General features: G+C 40.6%; 1 protein-coding gene across 1 annotated transcript; it reads left to right on the top strand.

Annotated features, from left to right (window-relative positions):
- Positions 1-13897: 13897 nt before the first annotated feature.
- Positions 13898-14854, top strand: LOC308517332 (olfactory receptor 10G2; the record flags this gene model as incomplete). Its single annotated transcript, XM_081088463.1, has 1 exon — positions 13898-14854. One exon carries the CDS (start codon positions 13898-13900, stop codon positions 14852-14854), a length of 957 nt encoding a protein of 318 aa, XP_080944589.1.
- Between the last annotated feature and the right edge of the window lie 2242 nt (positions 14855-17096).

The following is a 17096-nucleotide window of genomic DNA, read 5'->3' as shown; positions in this document are numbered from 1 at the left end:
TGTGATGGTTAATTTTATCTGTCAACTTGGCTAGGCCATGGCACCCAGTTGTGTTGCCAAATACCAGTCTAGATGCTGTTACAAAGGTGTTTTTCAAATGTGATTAACATTTAAATCGGTAGACTTAGAGTAAAGCAGATTACCCTCCATAATGTGGATAGGCCTACTACAATCAGTGGAGGGCCTTAAAAGAAAAGACTGAGGTCCCCAGAAGAAATAATTCTGCCTTCAGACTGTCTTCTGACTCAAGACTGTAAGACTGACTCCTGTCAGAATTTTCATCCTGCTGTCCTGGCCTGCAAACTTCAGATTAACCAGGCCTCACAATCTTATGAGCCAATTCCTGAAAATAAATCTCTTTCTCTTTCTATATAAATGTGATTTGTTGATCAATAGATGATAGATAGATAAGTAGATGATAGATAGATGATAGATAGATAGGTAGATAGATAGATAGATAGATAGATAGATAGATAGATAGATGAGATAGATAGATAGATAGATAGATAGATAGATAGATAGATAGATAGATAGATAGATAGATCCTATTGGTTATGTTTCTCTGGAGAACCCTGACTAATACAACTACCTTTTTTGCAATGGTGTTAAAGATAGGAATGTGGTTTAGGGTTAGGAAAGTTTAGATTCTCAAGGAATAAACTTCCTTTGAAGATCTCATTATCTCTTCTCTCCCTCCCTCAACATCCACCTTAAATAACTTAAAATAATTATTATCACTTTATAAAGGTGAGGCAGCAAGAGGATAGGAAAACTCAGTGTAATCCAATCAACTCGATAAAACTAGTAACGCTACTAAAGTCTGGCTCTCTTTTAAAGGCCAAAGCAATATTCTTCAATGTACACTCAGTAACATTTATGGACTTAAATTGCTTGTTGAAAATAGGTTTTCCACTAACATCAAGCACTTACCATAATCTCCTGTGCATCCTCTAATGATTCATTTCTCCTCTTATCCTGTGTTACAGAAGCTTAGGCTGTAAAATACAAAGCACAAAATTCTGCACAGGGTGGATTTCAAGCTTGAAAGCTTTGGGATTTTTATCCATCTGACGTAGGATTTTGAAGTGATCACTGAATAACTATAACTGAACTTGCCATCAATGAATACTCAGGGGTATTATTAAAAGTTTTCCATTTCAATGAATTTCTGATAATTCATCTCATTCATTTAGCAATTTAATACCTGGACAATAAAACCAGCAGCTTCCAAATATGGAAGAGTTCCAAACTTTGGCAATTAGCATCATATCAGTGTGTTTAACCACTGTACTAACCACTGCAATACACACCAGGGATTCAAAGGCCAATGACAAGTGAAACCTCCTCACCCATGAATGCTAAGTAAATTGGTACCAACCCATGGACACCAAAAATGTCCAATATATAGCCTGGAACCAACTTAATTTCCAGAAATATCTGACTCAACACCTCATTTGTCTTTTCTACTGATTGAATAAAAGTTAAAAGCAAAAACTATATAATCCACACTTCACAGAATGTCTGCATGAGATAATATGTTTCAGTAATGAGGTAAAAATACCTAGAGATTTGTAACGAATCAGTTTTTAAATCTCATTAAAAGAATTTTGATCACTTAAAGCAAAATAATAATAACAACACATTGTGGAATTTATAACATGCAGCAATAAAATATATGAAAATAATAACAAAAAGGCTTGGAAAAGGAAAATAGTAGTTTGAAAGATTCTTATATAGGCAGTGATAAAATACTATTTGATGGTATACTACATTAAAGATATATATTTTAAGTGCTAAAGAAACAGCTAAAGCAAAGTGGTATAGCTAATAAAGTAATAGTAGAGATAAAATAAAATATTTTTTAAAACTCAATCCAAATTCAAAAAAGAGCATAGAAAAATGAGGATAAGAAACAAATAGCAAAATGATGGATTTAAATCAAACCCCATCAGTAATTACATTAAATATAAATAGTCTAACTTATATTCAGAGCATATGAAGAACTCATAACTCAACAATAAAAAGACAACCCAATTGCCCTAACCAGTTTGGCTCAGTGGATAGAGCATCGGCCTGCGGACTCAAGGGTCCCAGGTTCGATTCTGGTCAAGGGCATGTACCTTGGTTGTGGGCACATCCCCAGTGGGGAGTGTGCAGGAGGTGGCTGGCTGATCGATGTTTCTAGCTCTCTATCCCTCTCCCTTCCTCTTGTAAAAAATCAATAAAATATATTTTTTTTAAAAAAAAAAGACAACCCAACTTAAAAATGGGCAAGTAATTTGTTTGTTTTATTTTGTTTTTTAATATATTTTTTATTGTTGATAGTATTACAGATGTCTCCTGTGCCCCCACCCTGTACCCATTTCCTCCCAGACCTACCCACATGTCCCCTGGCCAGGTCTTCACCACCCTAGTGCCCAGGTCCATAGGCTATGCATATCTATATCATAAAAGGTCTGTGGTCGTGACAGCATTACAGCGTCATGACCAAATGAGCAGTGCCTCTCGCGGCGGGCGGGGCAGGGTTCCGGCAGTGTCCACGGAGCGTGCAAGGCATCGCAGGACGGGACACCGGCAGCGTCCGCAGAGTGTGCATGGCCTTGCAGGGCAGCGAACATGGCCCTAATGGCAGGCTAGGCCTAGGGGACCCTACACGCGCATGATTTAATCATGCGCTGGGCCTCTAGTAAGTATATAAGCTCTTTGGTTTATAACTTGAATAGACATTTCTCCAAAGAAGATATACAAATGGTCAATAAACCCATGAACATATTTCAACATAATTAGCCTTCAAGAAAATCAAAACCATAATGAGGTGACACTGTACATTCACTATAATGTTTATATTTGGATAAAACAGACCATGACAAGCGTCAAAAGGGTATGGAGAAATTAGAATCCTCATATATTACTGGCAGGAATGTAAAATGGTGTAGACAATTTTAGTTATAATTTGGCCACTCCTCAAAATGTTAAACACAGAGTTATCATAACACAGCAAAATCACTCATATACCCAAGAGAATTGAAAACTTGTCCACACAAAATCTTGTACACAAATATTTATTGCACATTAGTCATAATTAGAGGCCCGGTGTACAAAAATTTGTGCACTGGAGGGGGGGTCCCTCAGCCCAGCCTGCCCCCTATCACATACTGGGAGCCCTCAGGGATGTCCTACTGATAGCTTAGGCCCGCTCCCTGCTCCCCTTGGGGAGCAGACCTAAGCCACAGTCTGGCCTCCCTTTGTGGGAGGCGATCGGGCTGATCAGGGGAAGGCACCAGCCCCATCACCCCGCTGCTGCAGCCACTGCCAGTCACCGCAGCCACCAAGGTGTTTTCATCAACACGGACTCCAGTCCCTTCACCATGAAAAAATGACCACTTTCTTTAGGCATTTTCAAGATATGTCTTTCATAGGATATGACATTTCTTTCTTTCTTTTTTTATCCTCACCTGAGGATATATTTCCATTGATTTTTTGAGAATGTGGAAGAGAAAGGGAAAGACAGAGAAACATCAAAGTGAGAGGAACACTTTGATTGGTTGCCTCCTGCATGAGCCCTGACCTGGCCCGGGCCAGGGAGGAGCCTGCAACCTAGGTACATGCCCTTAGTCAGAATTGAACCCAGACCCAGCAGTGGGCAGGCTGAGACATTATCCACTGAGCAAAACCAGCTAGGACAGGATATGACATTTCTTAACCCTCCAGCAGCGGACCTTCCTTTTTTTCTCCAGGAGTGTGGTAAAAAACTCTAGATCACCTAATTGGATTCTTATTACCCAAGTTACTAAGAATATTACCAGTGGCACACAGGGAGTTTAGCCAATGAATAGTCAGAAAAGGTGTTTCCTCTCTAGTTCACACCAATTGCCAGCTCCACCCCTGCCCAGGCCTAACGCGTGTGGCCCCGTCGTTAGGCCGGGGCAGGGGACCCCCAGCTCCCCACAATCACTGACTCTGCCCCTGCACCCCGCGATCGCTGGCTCCGCCCCTACCCAGGCCTAATGCCTGTGGCTGAGGCATTAGGCCTGGGCAAGGGACCCCCAGCTCCCCGTGATCACCGACTCCACCCATGATCCCCACCATCACCAGCTTCGCCCCTGCCCAGGCCTAACTCCTCAAGGCATTAGGCCTGGGCAGGGGACCCCTCAGCTCTGATTGCAGGCTCCAATTGCCGCTGGGCGCCTACATATGCAAATTAACCACCATCTTTGTTTGGTTAATTTGCATACTCATCTGATTAGCTGGTGGGCATAGCGAAGGTACAGTCAATTTGCATGTTTCTCTATTATTAGGTAAGATAGCCAAAAAGTAGAAATAATCAAAATGTCTATTAATTGACAAATGGACAAACAAAATGTGGTATAGCCATAAAATGCAATATTATCTATATATATAAAAGGCTAAGTGACCAACTGTATGTATGTCCTACCATCCAAAGGACCGACCAGTGGTACATATGATGCGCACTGGCAATTTAAAAATAAACGTGTGTGTTTAGAGTTAGCCTGGAGGTCAAATCACCCCCAGTATTGCCGACAACAATCAAGGCTTAACTACAACAAGACTGCGCACAAAGACCACTAGGGGGTGCACCAAGAAAGCATAAAAAATGCAGAGACAAAGAAACAGGACAAAACTGTCAATGGAGGATATTGAGTTCAGAACCACACTTTTAAGGTCTCTTAAGAACTGTCTAGAAGCTGCCGATAAATGTAGTAAGATCCTCAAGAAATCTAATGAGACCCTCGATGTTATGATAAAGAACCAACTAGAAATTAAGCATACATGGACTGAAATAACAAATACTATACAGACTCCCAACAGCAGACCAGAGGAGCGCAAGAATCAAGGCAAAGATTTGAAATGCAAAGAAGTAAAAAACACCCAACCAGAAAAGCAAAATGAAAAAAGAATCCGAAAATACGAGGATAGTGTAAGGAGCCTCTGGGACAGCTTCAAGCGTACCAACATCAGAATTATAGGGGTGCCAGAAGATGAGAGAGACCAAGATATTGAAAACCTATTTGAAGAAATAATGACAGAAAACTTCCCTCACCTGGTGAAAGAAATGGACTTACAGGTCCAAGAAGCGCGGAGAACCCCAAACAAAAGGAATCCAAAGAGGACCACACCAAGACACATCATAATTAAAATGCCAAGAGCAAAAGACAAAGAGAGAATCTTAAAAGCAGCAAGAGAAAGAAACTCAGTTACCTACAAGGGAATACCCATACGACTGTCAGCTGATTTCTCAACAGAAACTTTGCAGGCCAGAAGGGAATGGCAAGAAATATTCAAAGTGATGAATGCCAAGAACCTACAACCAAGATTACTTTATCCAGCAAAGCTATCATTCAGAACTGAAGGTCAGATAAAGAGCTTCACAGATAAGGAAAAGCTAAAGGAGTTCATCACCACCAAACCAGTATTATATGAAATGCTGAAAGGTATCCTTTAAGAAGAGGAAGAAGAAGAAAAAGGTAAAGATACAAATTATGAAGAACAAACATGCATCTATCAACAAGTGAATCTAAGAATCAAGTGAATAAATAATCTGGTGATCATAATAGAATCAGGGACATAGAAAGGGAATGGACTGACTATTCCTGGGGGGGAAAGGGGTGTGGGAGATGCGGGAAGAGACTGGACAAAAATCGTGCACCTATGGATGAGGACAGTGGGTGGGGAGTGAGGGCGGAGGGTGGGGCGGGAACTTGGAGGAGGGGAGTTATGGGGGGAAAAAGGGGAACAAATGTAATAATCTGAACAATAAAGATTTAATTTAAAAAATAAATAAATAAATAAATAAATAAATAAATAAACGTGTGTGTTTCAATCTGTCGTTGTTGATCATGAATTTGGTTGACACTTCCATTACAGAGAAAGGACAAATAGTGATATTAAAATATCTCTTCTAATTAATTTCCTTTCAATGTGCACGAATCCATGTACTGGGCCACTAGTTTAGTAATAAAAAGGAATGAGTACTAATATATGATACAACATGTATCCACCTTTGCAGTGTGAGAGATGGAGAGACCATGCAGAGAGTTTGAAATTGTTGAGGAGAAAAGGATATGGGGGCAGAAAATGTTACAGGCCCTGGTGGAGTTCCCCCAGTGCAAGGCAGTAAATATACAGTAGAGTGTATCTATTATATGCTACCTACATGTAGGGATCCTCCATGCAATTACCAGAATTACCAGAACAGTGAAAGTGGGGGGGGGAGGGGGAATGAAGGCTGGAAAAGTGATCGTGAAGGCCAGGCCCAATAGTGCCAGCCTACTTCAGACCACAGTTCTCACCTTACTACCTGTGGAAACCCTCTGAGCACTGACCACATTACCCCAGCTCCCCTGTGCAGGAAGACGTGATGGAGGGTGCTGACAAGCAGAATTCAGGAGAACAAGGTAGGCCAATGGACAGAATATGTATCGGGGTTACAGATCATGATTCCTCAGGGACAATCCTCACCAAAGACAGCACAGAGGACAGCAATAAAGAGGAGAAGGAAAACCAAGGAGGTGAGACCCAAGGTCAGCATCCACCTCAATATCAGTACCACCGCAACTCCAATTACTTCTACAGATGCCCAAAAAACCTGAATCACAACATGGCAAAGAGACCAAAGCAGCTGATTCATCAGCTAAGAATTTGTTTGTCTGAGGCTGAGCAGGGCCCGGCCTGAGTAAAGGTCAGCTTACCGCCTTTACCATCATCCAGTTCAGTTGTCCAAAAAGAGTATACAATTCCAGCAACAAGAAATGAACAAAAGATTGGAGCTGAAGACCATAAGTTCTTGTTTTTTTGTCCATTGACCAAATAAGCAAAACTATCGGCATTATCGAGTCAGTTTGGGGGGTTTACATTATCCACATCTGTTTGGGTAAAGACAAACAGTGAGTTGTTTTCTTTAAGCCTGGTGTTTCTCAATACACCTTTAAAGGTTTTCGATTGTTTCATATCTGATCAAGTTGAGATTTTTTAAAACCTCATTTTTAATTTGTAATAAAAGTTTATAACTGTTGTGTGTGTTTTTAAGTCAACCATGATGTTATGATTTGTAGTAATAAATGTGTATTTGGGCTTTGTCCCCTTTTCTGGTAATTCAGAGTTTTTATAGTCTTTATAAATGTCTTTTATTGGCTGTGTGGTAGGTAAAATTTCAAGGAATGACCCAAGATTCCATGCCTTAATCCCCAGACCCTTGAAAGTGATGAAATATCACTCTATTGTGTTGTGTCACATGACACAGATGACCTTTAAAAAGGGAGGTATCTAGGTAGGCCTCACTTAAGCACATGAGTCTTAAAAAGTACATGAACTTTCTCTGACTGGTGGCAGAGGAAGAAGGCAGAAGATGAAGTCCAAAGATTCCAAACATGAGAAGTGCTGTTGCTGGTTTAAAGATTACGTAGGGGATTACGTGAGAAGAAATGCAGGTGCCCTTAAAGAGCTGAAGATGCCCTTGGCCCACAGACAGCAAGAAAATGAGGACCTCAGCCTTACAAACACAAGGAACAGAATTCTCTCTTTTTCTCTCTTTCTCTCTCTCTCTCTGTGTTTCTCTGCTTTCCTCTCTCTCCCTAAAATCAATAAATAAAAATGAAAGAAAAATATTCTATTGATCATAACTTACTTAAGATTGTTGCCCATATTTTGCCCTAGTGAATAATGCTGCAATATAAACATGCCAAAGTCTAAAGCCTCTAAACCTAACTCTCTTTTCTAACTGCCTCTCTTTAAGTGAGAGCTCAAAAATAGAATTACCAAGTAAAAGAAATATATGCATTTTAATGACCTTGATTCATAATGTTACATTGCTTTCCAACACAATTATGTCCATCCAAATTTCATCTCAAAAGCTCACCCAAAGAGAATTTTGCTTAATCTTTTATTCCAAACAAATTATGTAACATGTGACTGACTATACCTTATTTTAACTTAGGCAGCCTTCACTTTTGATTTCCAAATATCCTACAATTTGACCATCTAATTCTAAGCCTTGATCAGCTTTGTCTTGTATAGGGACAAAGCCACAGCAATAATTACTTATTCTCTACCAGGGGTGGGGAACCATTTGGATATTTATAACATCATTCCCTTAATATAATTCACTTAATATAAATTTATGTTGCTATGAATAAATACCTAGATTTATTGAATTTTGAGTCCCACCTGAAGTTGCCTTGGCAGGGCCAGACCAAATGATTTCTCAGGCCTTATAAGGCCCTCAGGCCGGACATTCCCCACCCCTACTTAAATCTAGCTGATAGTAGTAGGCTGTAACATGTAATAAACTTCATTGAAAATAGGAAGACAATATAAAAGAATTACAAAGCAGGGAAGGAAAATCTTAAAATGAGCTGCAAATCCAGGCAGTCTGGTTCTAAAATTTCGTCTTAACTCACAACAGGCACATACTTAGGAAATATAACTTCTCACTGCCATGGCTGCCTTTTGAATTTTGGTGCAGCTGCAGGGGCCTCATAGTCAACGTGTCTATCACAGCACAGAGGTAAGAGGCAGCGTCTTTCATCTGGAGCTCCCTCAGAAGGAGGTAACTGTATGTATCAGAGTGACTAAGGAACGAGGAAAAACGACCTCTCCTGTTCAGACCATCCAGGACGTTGTAAAAGAGAAATATGGGTGCTCCGCCATCATGTTGTTGGTACCAGAACAGCCCATTGAACCCAGGTGTCTGGTACGTGCAGTTGACCTGGACAGAAGCTCCTTCCATAGCTGTCAGCTCGGGGGGCTGCTGAACGCCTTGTCCCGCGGTGCCTATGAGAAGACACATGACCGTTACCAGGGCAGCGCTCCTGGAAGCCACATCATTATTAAAAGGCTTCGTTTCCATGTAGTCACAAAAAAAAAACTGCCATTGGTAGAGAAGTTCCTTAGATAGAAACAAACTATGGTCAAAGGAGGAGGAGAAGGGCGAGGATGAGAACAGGGACAATTAGCACCACATATGGAAAATGTGTATCAGGAAAGACTCTTCTATGACAAGTGTGAGAAGTTGCAGTCATTGAATTTAGCTGTAAGAAAGTTATTTCAAACATTCCCAGCAACGATTCCTATTAACTGGAGACTTACCTCCCATTGTCAGAAAAGCACAAAGAAGGAAAACTCCCCACATCTGCTGCAGGACACCATGAGCCGGGCACTGCATCCCCATAGCCAGCAGAAGGTCCACTCCCACCTCCCCTCCCTGTCGGTGAGGGAAGAAGTTCAATCTGGATGCAAAACCTAGAAAAAAAGCAAGGGGAGGAGCTCCTTTCTTGAAGGGATGATGCTAAGCTTTCATCCAAGCTGCGCTGGGTTCCATTGTACGAGTGTATTCACATGAAAATTTTCTATATATGAATCCACAGGTTTTAGTCCAAGTGATTTTGTGAACATTGAACATTAGAATTGTGGGGCAAAGAACAGAGATAAGAAATGAGAAAATGACATAAAGCAAAGTCAGAAGTGGTCAATTTCTCTATACCAAGTTTCTCTCTCTCAAAACAGGATAAAGTGGAAAAAGGTGCTAGTAGAGGATGGTTATGCACACTTTATTTGTAGGGTGTGTGTGTGTGTGTGTGTGTGTGTGTGTGTGTGTGTGTGGTGTAGTGGTGATATTTGTGACAGTACCGAAGAGATGGGAGAGGTTTTCTACCATCTAAATGTATCTCCCAACAGTCAATGAGGTTTTTTTAAATATCTAAAGGAATACAATATATCTGTCTGTACATATGTATAGAGAAAGAAATGTGAAACAAGAAAGGAAACTATTAACATTAGTCACTTCAGAAGGTTGAGATTTAACAGAAATGGTGAGAATATTAACCATTTTTCTTTTACATCTCTGTTTCATTTGACCTGTCATTTTTTATGTAATAAAATGAGAATTTGAAAAAAAGGAAATGGAAGGAAGAAAAGAAGGAAAGAAGGAAAGAAGGAAGGAAGGAAAGAAAGAAAGAAAGGAACTAGAAGGGAGGGAAGGGAGGAAGGAAGGAAGGAAGGAAGGAAGGAAGGAAGGAAGGAAGGAAGGAAGATTTCAAACTACTTCCCAATTTTCACCAAAAAAAACTTATGTCTTTGACACTTAGTTTTCCCAAGCTAATGTATGTACCCCTCACATACAGTATTTTTGCTAAAGGAATTTATATCTCTCATGATTCCTCTGGATTTACTCCATATAGCAGACACAGTACAGAACTTGGTTTTAACAGATAATACTGCCATCTTGTGGCCAGATATAGCTTTGCAATATTACACACATACACACACAAAGTGCTAAACATCCTATCTAATAAAAGGTAATATACAAATTGACCATCACTCCAACACACAAGATGGCTGCCCTCATGTGGTCAAAGCTGGCCACCCCCATGTGGACACAAGATGGCCACCCTTAGATGGCCAGCAGGGGAGGGAAGTTGTGGGCGATCAGGCCTGCAGGGGAGGGCAGTTACAGGCAATCGGGCCAGCAGGGGAAGGCAGTTAGGGGCAATCAGACCGGCAGGGGAGCAGTTAGGCGAGCAGAGTGCTCTCACTAATTAGGTGACATCTGAACAGAAACTAGAAGGGATGATGGAGGACCCCTGATAAATATTTGGGGGGAGACCGTGATCAATTGAGACTTCACATCACCTCTAAGAAACTGGAAGCCATCCAAAACTACTAGTATACTGACAAGGTTATTCCCTGCAGCCCCCTTTCCAGGGACCTACTAGAAATGTTTGCTGCTGTTCTCTCTCAAGACAAAATAATAAAGATTTGGGTAGGGAAGATCTCATTAGGGAAATACTACTTTAGAATAGAATTTCCCCTGAGATTAGAATTTTTCTTCAACTCTCTTGACAATGTTTTTCTAATTATTATTTGGAGTAAGAGAGGCAACAGCTGATGAAAACAAATGTAAAATATGACTCAAGCAATATAGAAGTCACACTCTTCGAAAAGCCCTGAAAGGCAGGTGCTCTCAGAGATTCTGAACACTTGTTTCAGGTAAACTCCTGAAAGAATTCTAAAGCCTTTCCAAAACAGTCACAGGAGTCCTTTGCAATCGGCTAACCTGAATCTCTGAAGGACATCTCTCTCTCTGCTGGACCATCTACTCAAGGACAGCCTGCCTCCTCCACGATTTTGCAGCTCTGTACATGTGAGTCTAAGAGGATGGAAAAGCAAGCTTGAAACCAGCTCTGTTCAGAATGAGGCCATTAATTTTGAAACTTTAAATTTTTCTGTTATTTTATTCAAATATAAATTTAGCCAGTTCCTTTTCTCCATCTTCTCAATGGCTCTTTACCAAACTGCTAGAATTATGTTTCTTCTTTCCAAATGTAGGGAATTTCTTTTTTTGTGTGTTGAAAAAATAAATCTTATCACTATTTTATTTTCATTTTCTCTCTTCATATCTCTCTCTCTCTCTCTCTCTCTCTCTCTCTCAGTGCACTGATAAAGGGCAAAGTTGGGCAGTGATAAAGTCATAGACGTTGTGAAGAAGAGCCTGGTAATTCTGTAAACACAGGCCAAATTGGTAACTTTTTCTGTCTCCAGTGAGAACACAAAGTCCCTTTCTTTCAGCAAGCTCATTTTTTAAAGCTTTTGGTAGAATGGCAAGACTATCCTCTTGTGGAAAGAGATAAAATATATCTAGGGTACCCCAAACTCTACCCATTTCCCTTACTCTGCCCTAGCTCTACCTGGATCTCTAACTAAATGAATGTGAAGGAAGGGAAATTCCTTCCAGAAACAGATTGGGGCTGGGTCTTTTCCCAATGATAACTAGAAGTCCTTTGATCCTAGAATGTCTAACACACACTGGACCAGTCTTCATTCCTCATCTTTGGGATCTCATAACGTTCCCTAATGGCCCAGATCCCAAAGTTCACTGTAGAAATCAAAAGTTTAAAATAGCTGGATATGCTCACACCAAACTGGCCTAATTGGGGGGGCGGGGGGGGCAGTGGACAGAGTGCACAGAAAGCAGCCTATCTCATGATCCCATGGCTCCATTGAGTTCTCTAAAAAGTGCTCTTGGCAACTCCCAAACCCATCCTTATCTTCTCAATACCACTCTTTCACACTGTCCCCACAGCCTTTCCCTAGAGTTTCCAGGATAACTGCTTTTTAAACAAGTATGGTTTATCCTCTAATGTCAGTAGGCCCTGATTTGCAGATAGTTTTCATATTGAATTTTAACCTCATGCTGTTTTTATGTGCTTTCATATTTAAATTCCAACTTTTTTTACATGGCTTTAGCAACATCAAATAGTCTAAAATTTGTAAATTCTTTGGCTACCCAAGGATAGATATTCTAAAATTATTTACATAGTGGACACGAGAATCTACCAGAAGGAGAAGGGGGAACAGCAGGGACTGTGGGGAGGAGACTGTTCTCTCCAAAAACCCACCTTCTGGATATCCACTCTGCTCACCTTGCTGCACCAGACTGCCCTCCTCTGCAACCCCTAAACACCTCCATCTTTTGCCCAGTCGGCCCGTAAAGGTAACCTTGCCTCACACCCACCAACCATAACCCACCTCTGTTTCCTGGTCCTACCAAGTCAGGGCACTCAGAACTGAGAAGGTAAAGGAGCTTTGTTCCAACAGGGCACCTGGGAGAAGTGAGATCGGATGTATGCACAACAAGTGGGAAACAAAAGACTGGCAAAGCAAATAAATTAAGGGAAGTTTTTGCACCATACATCAATATGCATTATGGACATCCTTCAAATAATCCCCCAAAGAGTAGTTTTAACTGATTTGATATACAATTACTTTTATAAAATACTTCAGGAATATATAATTAGCCAAGTAGAAACACATCGATATTATATGTATGTATTGACAAAAATGTTACTTTCGCTCATTAGTGGTATTTTATGTCTAACCTTATCTTAACTCTTTCTGTCTCTTTTCTATACCCTCGCTAAAGAAATAAGAAATAGTCTTACCATTCATTTTCTTTTTTTAATTTTTATTTATTGATTTGAGAGAGAGAAAGGAGAGAGAGAGAGAGAGAGAGAGAGAGAGAGAGAGAGAGATTTTGTAGTTCCCCTTATTTATGCATGTATTGGTTGCTTCTTCTGTTTTCCCTAATTATGGACATTCTAACCAAGAATGATAGAAGGATGTTCTAAGATGTTACTTAAGAAATTTGGCAATAGCAATATAATGGGTTGCGTGCTCTGAAAAGTGTAAGCATGGTCCCTGGGGATCAAGAAAGCCTTTTAAAGGAAAAGTGATGAAGGGAGCATTATATAGGGGAAGGGACAGAGAAGGCAGCCTGTGCATGGGAGCATGCTACTAGGAAAGCCTTTAGGTGTCCTAAGCATCTGAACAACAACAAGGAATTGTAAGGGGAATGGAAAATAAATAAAAGTGATGAGATACAGTGGTAAGGGCCAGATAATGAATATTTTTGCATTGTGAGGAGATGGGATTTTAGCTGAGCACAAAGAGGAGGCATTGCAATGATGGTAAATGGAGGGAGAAGGAGAGGTAGTAATTGTAGCATACACATTCCACACTGCTCTGCCTCAATGTTAGCCCCTCTTTGTTGAACCCTTTTTGGTTGGAGTATTAAGTTCTTCCCTATCAGTCACAAGTTACACTGTTCCTTGATCAGCCAAATACTGCTTCTCAGTATCTCCCAACAGATAAGTTTCCATCCATCTAAGAAACTAAACAGCCTCTGGATGGTTTTCTTAATACGTAAACCAAAATAACTAAGGGCAACACCATCTCTTCTTTAAAAAACAAAGTTTTTAAATAGTATCCCATTTCTCTCCAACTCATAGGCATATTCATCAGACAAAAGGATTCTTATCACTTTCGTGTGTTGTATTTCCCTTGTCTGACTTCACCATTCATCTTAGCAGAATACAGAAAGAACATGAGAAAGACCAAAAACACATCTCTGGACACCGTGGTCACAGATTTCATTCTCCTGGGCTTACCTCACCCCCAAAATCTGAGGATCCTCCTCTTCCTGGTCTTCTTCATCATTTACATGCTCACTCAGCTGGGGAACCTGCTCATTCTGCTCACTGTGTGGGCTGACCCAAAGCTCCATGCTCGCCCCATGTACGTGCTTCTGGGTGTGCTCTCATTCCTGGACATGTGGCTCTCCTCAGTCATTGTTCCTCGTCTAATATTGGACTTTACTCCTGCCAACAAGGCAATACCGTTTGGTGGTTGTGTAGCTCAGTTGTATTTCTTTCATTTCCTGGGCAGCACCCAGTGCTTCCTCTACACCTTGATGGCCTACGACAGGTACCTGGCAATATGCCAGCCTCTGCGCTACCCCATGCTCATGAATGGTAAGTTATGCACCATCCTTGTGGCTGGAGCTTGGGTGGCTGGCTCCATCCATGGATCTATCCAAGCCACCTTGACTTTCCGTCTGCCCTACTGTGGGCCCAACCAGGTGGATTACTTTATCTGTGACATCCCTGCAGTATTGAGACTGGCCTGTGCTGACACAACTGTCAATGAGCTTGTGACCTTTGTGGACATTGGGGTAGTGGCTGCCAGTTGCTTCATGCTGATTCTGCTCTCCTATGCCAACATAGTCCATGCCATCCTGAAGATACGCACTGCTGATGGGCGACGGCGGGCCTTCTCCACCTGTGGCTCCCATCTCACCGTGGTCACAGTCTACTATGTCCCCTGTATTTTCATTTACCTTCGGGCTGGATCTAAGAGTCCCCTAGATGGGGCAGTGGCTGTGTTTTACACTGTTGTCACTCCATTTCTGAACCCCCTCATCTATACACTGAGGAACCAGGAAGTGAAGTCTGCTCTGAAGAGAATAGCAGGATGTCGAGGGGCTGCAAGTGAAAATAAGTAACCATAGGCTCAGGAACCACCTACATCACTGTCATGACCACTCTTTCGAGCTACTGCAGCATGTGGCAAACATTCAATAAACTGTTAATGACTTAAACTCAATTTAATTCTATTTAGAAGAAACTTCTGAACTCTTTGGATTCATAATCTTTTCATCTCATTAAACTGGTTCAAAATGTTTTACATTATTTGTTTAGAAATATGAATATTTTACTTCTACCACCTCTATTTTGTTGTATAAGAAAATGCCTTATCAAAGCTTGAATAGAATGAGAATGTGTCAACCTCTTCAGAATTATATTATGCCAGAAAATGCAAAAGAAGAAAAAATGACATAATGTTTGGCCTGGCCCTTTTTTCATTATTTCTGTCCCTAAATCCTAGATTTCTATAAATTCTGTTTCTTTGTTTGTGCATGGCATAAACATTTAAAAGCACTTAAACCTGAAAATACTGTATCATTTATATTTCCCTCCTGTCCCTCACTCTTCCCATGAGCTCAGACATTAAAATCTGTCTCCTTACTTTTAGAAGGTCTCTCTTAATTCCTAAATAATCTTTTGTCCTTTTCCTTCCTCATCCACACCACAGTCAGAAGTATCCTTCTGAAACATACAATTAGTAGGACTCTCCAATGAATGTAAAATAAAGCCAGTCTCCTTAATCTGGAATTTAAAGTCCAAAAAATATCTGGACCCAACAAACCTTGTTTCCCAAGACATCTCTACTCTCCTTTCCCTCTCCCATCCTCACTGCTTTACTACCATTCCTTGAGCATGCCCAATACTTGCTTGCCAAGCTCTCTCCTCTATGTGGAATATACTTCCCATCCAAGTCCATATTGTCTAACTTCTTAGGGACTTTTCTTAAAAGTGTGTCAAACTATGCCTTCATAATTTCTTTAAAAACTTTTTAATGAAGATCTTGGCCTTTATATTTCTTTCAACTGATTTCCTTCAATTCCCTGAACCCCAGAGTACACATGCAAGTGACTCTTAAGGCATATGGATGGTTCTGATTTCCCAAAAGAAAATATATGGCACACTCAAAACAAGATAATTTGAGGAGGGTTTCTATTTACAAAGATGTGGGAGTAAGGGAATCACACAAAAAAAATTTGAGTAATCTGGGGCTTAGTGACATTCAAACTATTTACCACCCCTAGACCAGATAAGACAAAGGTAGGGGAAATTAGGAGAGCCAGGAGAAAAAGGGTCGCATAACTTTCCCAAGTCCTCTCCTCCAGAGTAATGACACACTTATATACAGCCCTATAGATGTCTAGGTTTTCCTGAGCTACATGTGTAACAGTGAACAATTACCCCTGAGATAGGGTATACTCTTGTTGATGAGAGTATCTTCTACCACCACTCTTTTGGTTATTTTTTCCAGGAACTAGATCTAAAGAGAATTTAACTGCCACAGTGAGAACATGCTCCAGACATCTGAGTATCAGTATGGCTCTGGAAACTCCACAGACACCGCAAGGACTAGAAAATAACTGGACAAGGATGTTCTATCTTGCTCACGCTGAGGAGAACAGAGAGCACCAAAAGTCTCAAGGCAAAGGACACTAACGTTGGATTCATTCCTACATACCCAAGGGAACAAGGTGGAGAGATGTTCAAACATCAGAGCTCAGGAAGCTTCACCATAAACATAGTAGATCATTGAATTAGATGCACTCCAAATTCCTCCTAATCTTGAGAACCTACCTTCTTTTATGCTGTGAGATTTTATCTGAGCACCTGTGGAGCCAGGTTTGAATTTAGAAGTTTCCGACTCCTGATACTTTACACAGCTACTGCTCTTTGAATGTGACAACTGAGCTGACTCCCCAGTCTGACTCCACAGTAATTCCAAATACCTTGGTTCCTACCCTCTAATAATGACTTGCTCCCGCTCTAACACCCAGGTGGAAATGGGAAAAGGTCAGCTAGAGGAGAGAAATTCTATTGGCAGACATATAAAGAGAGGTGTTGCTCCTTCTTGAAAATCTCTGTGGTTGAAAAACATGTGGTTTTAAAAACTTAAAACTTTAGGGGGAAATAGGTATGAAAACAAGATCAGAATGAACCTACATAAGTCCTTATGAATATTCCTCATAGTCATTTAATTAAATACAAGGATAGCATGCTGAGTAAAGAAAATATCAATAACTCACTTGTCTTCAAATTTAAGATAGTTGATATTCTATAGTTTATTTCCTTTTACCATTCATTATTTGCTAGAACTCTTTTAGA

This window comes from Myotis nattereri (genome assembly GCF_964212035.1).
Source record: "Myotis nattereri genome assembly, chromosome: 1".
Taxonomy (NCBI): Eukaryota; Metazoa; Chordata; class Mammalia; order Chiroptera; family Vespertilionidae; genus Myotis; species Myotis nattereri.
This window is presented reverse-complemented; position numbering and strand designations above follow the sequence as displayed.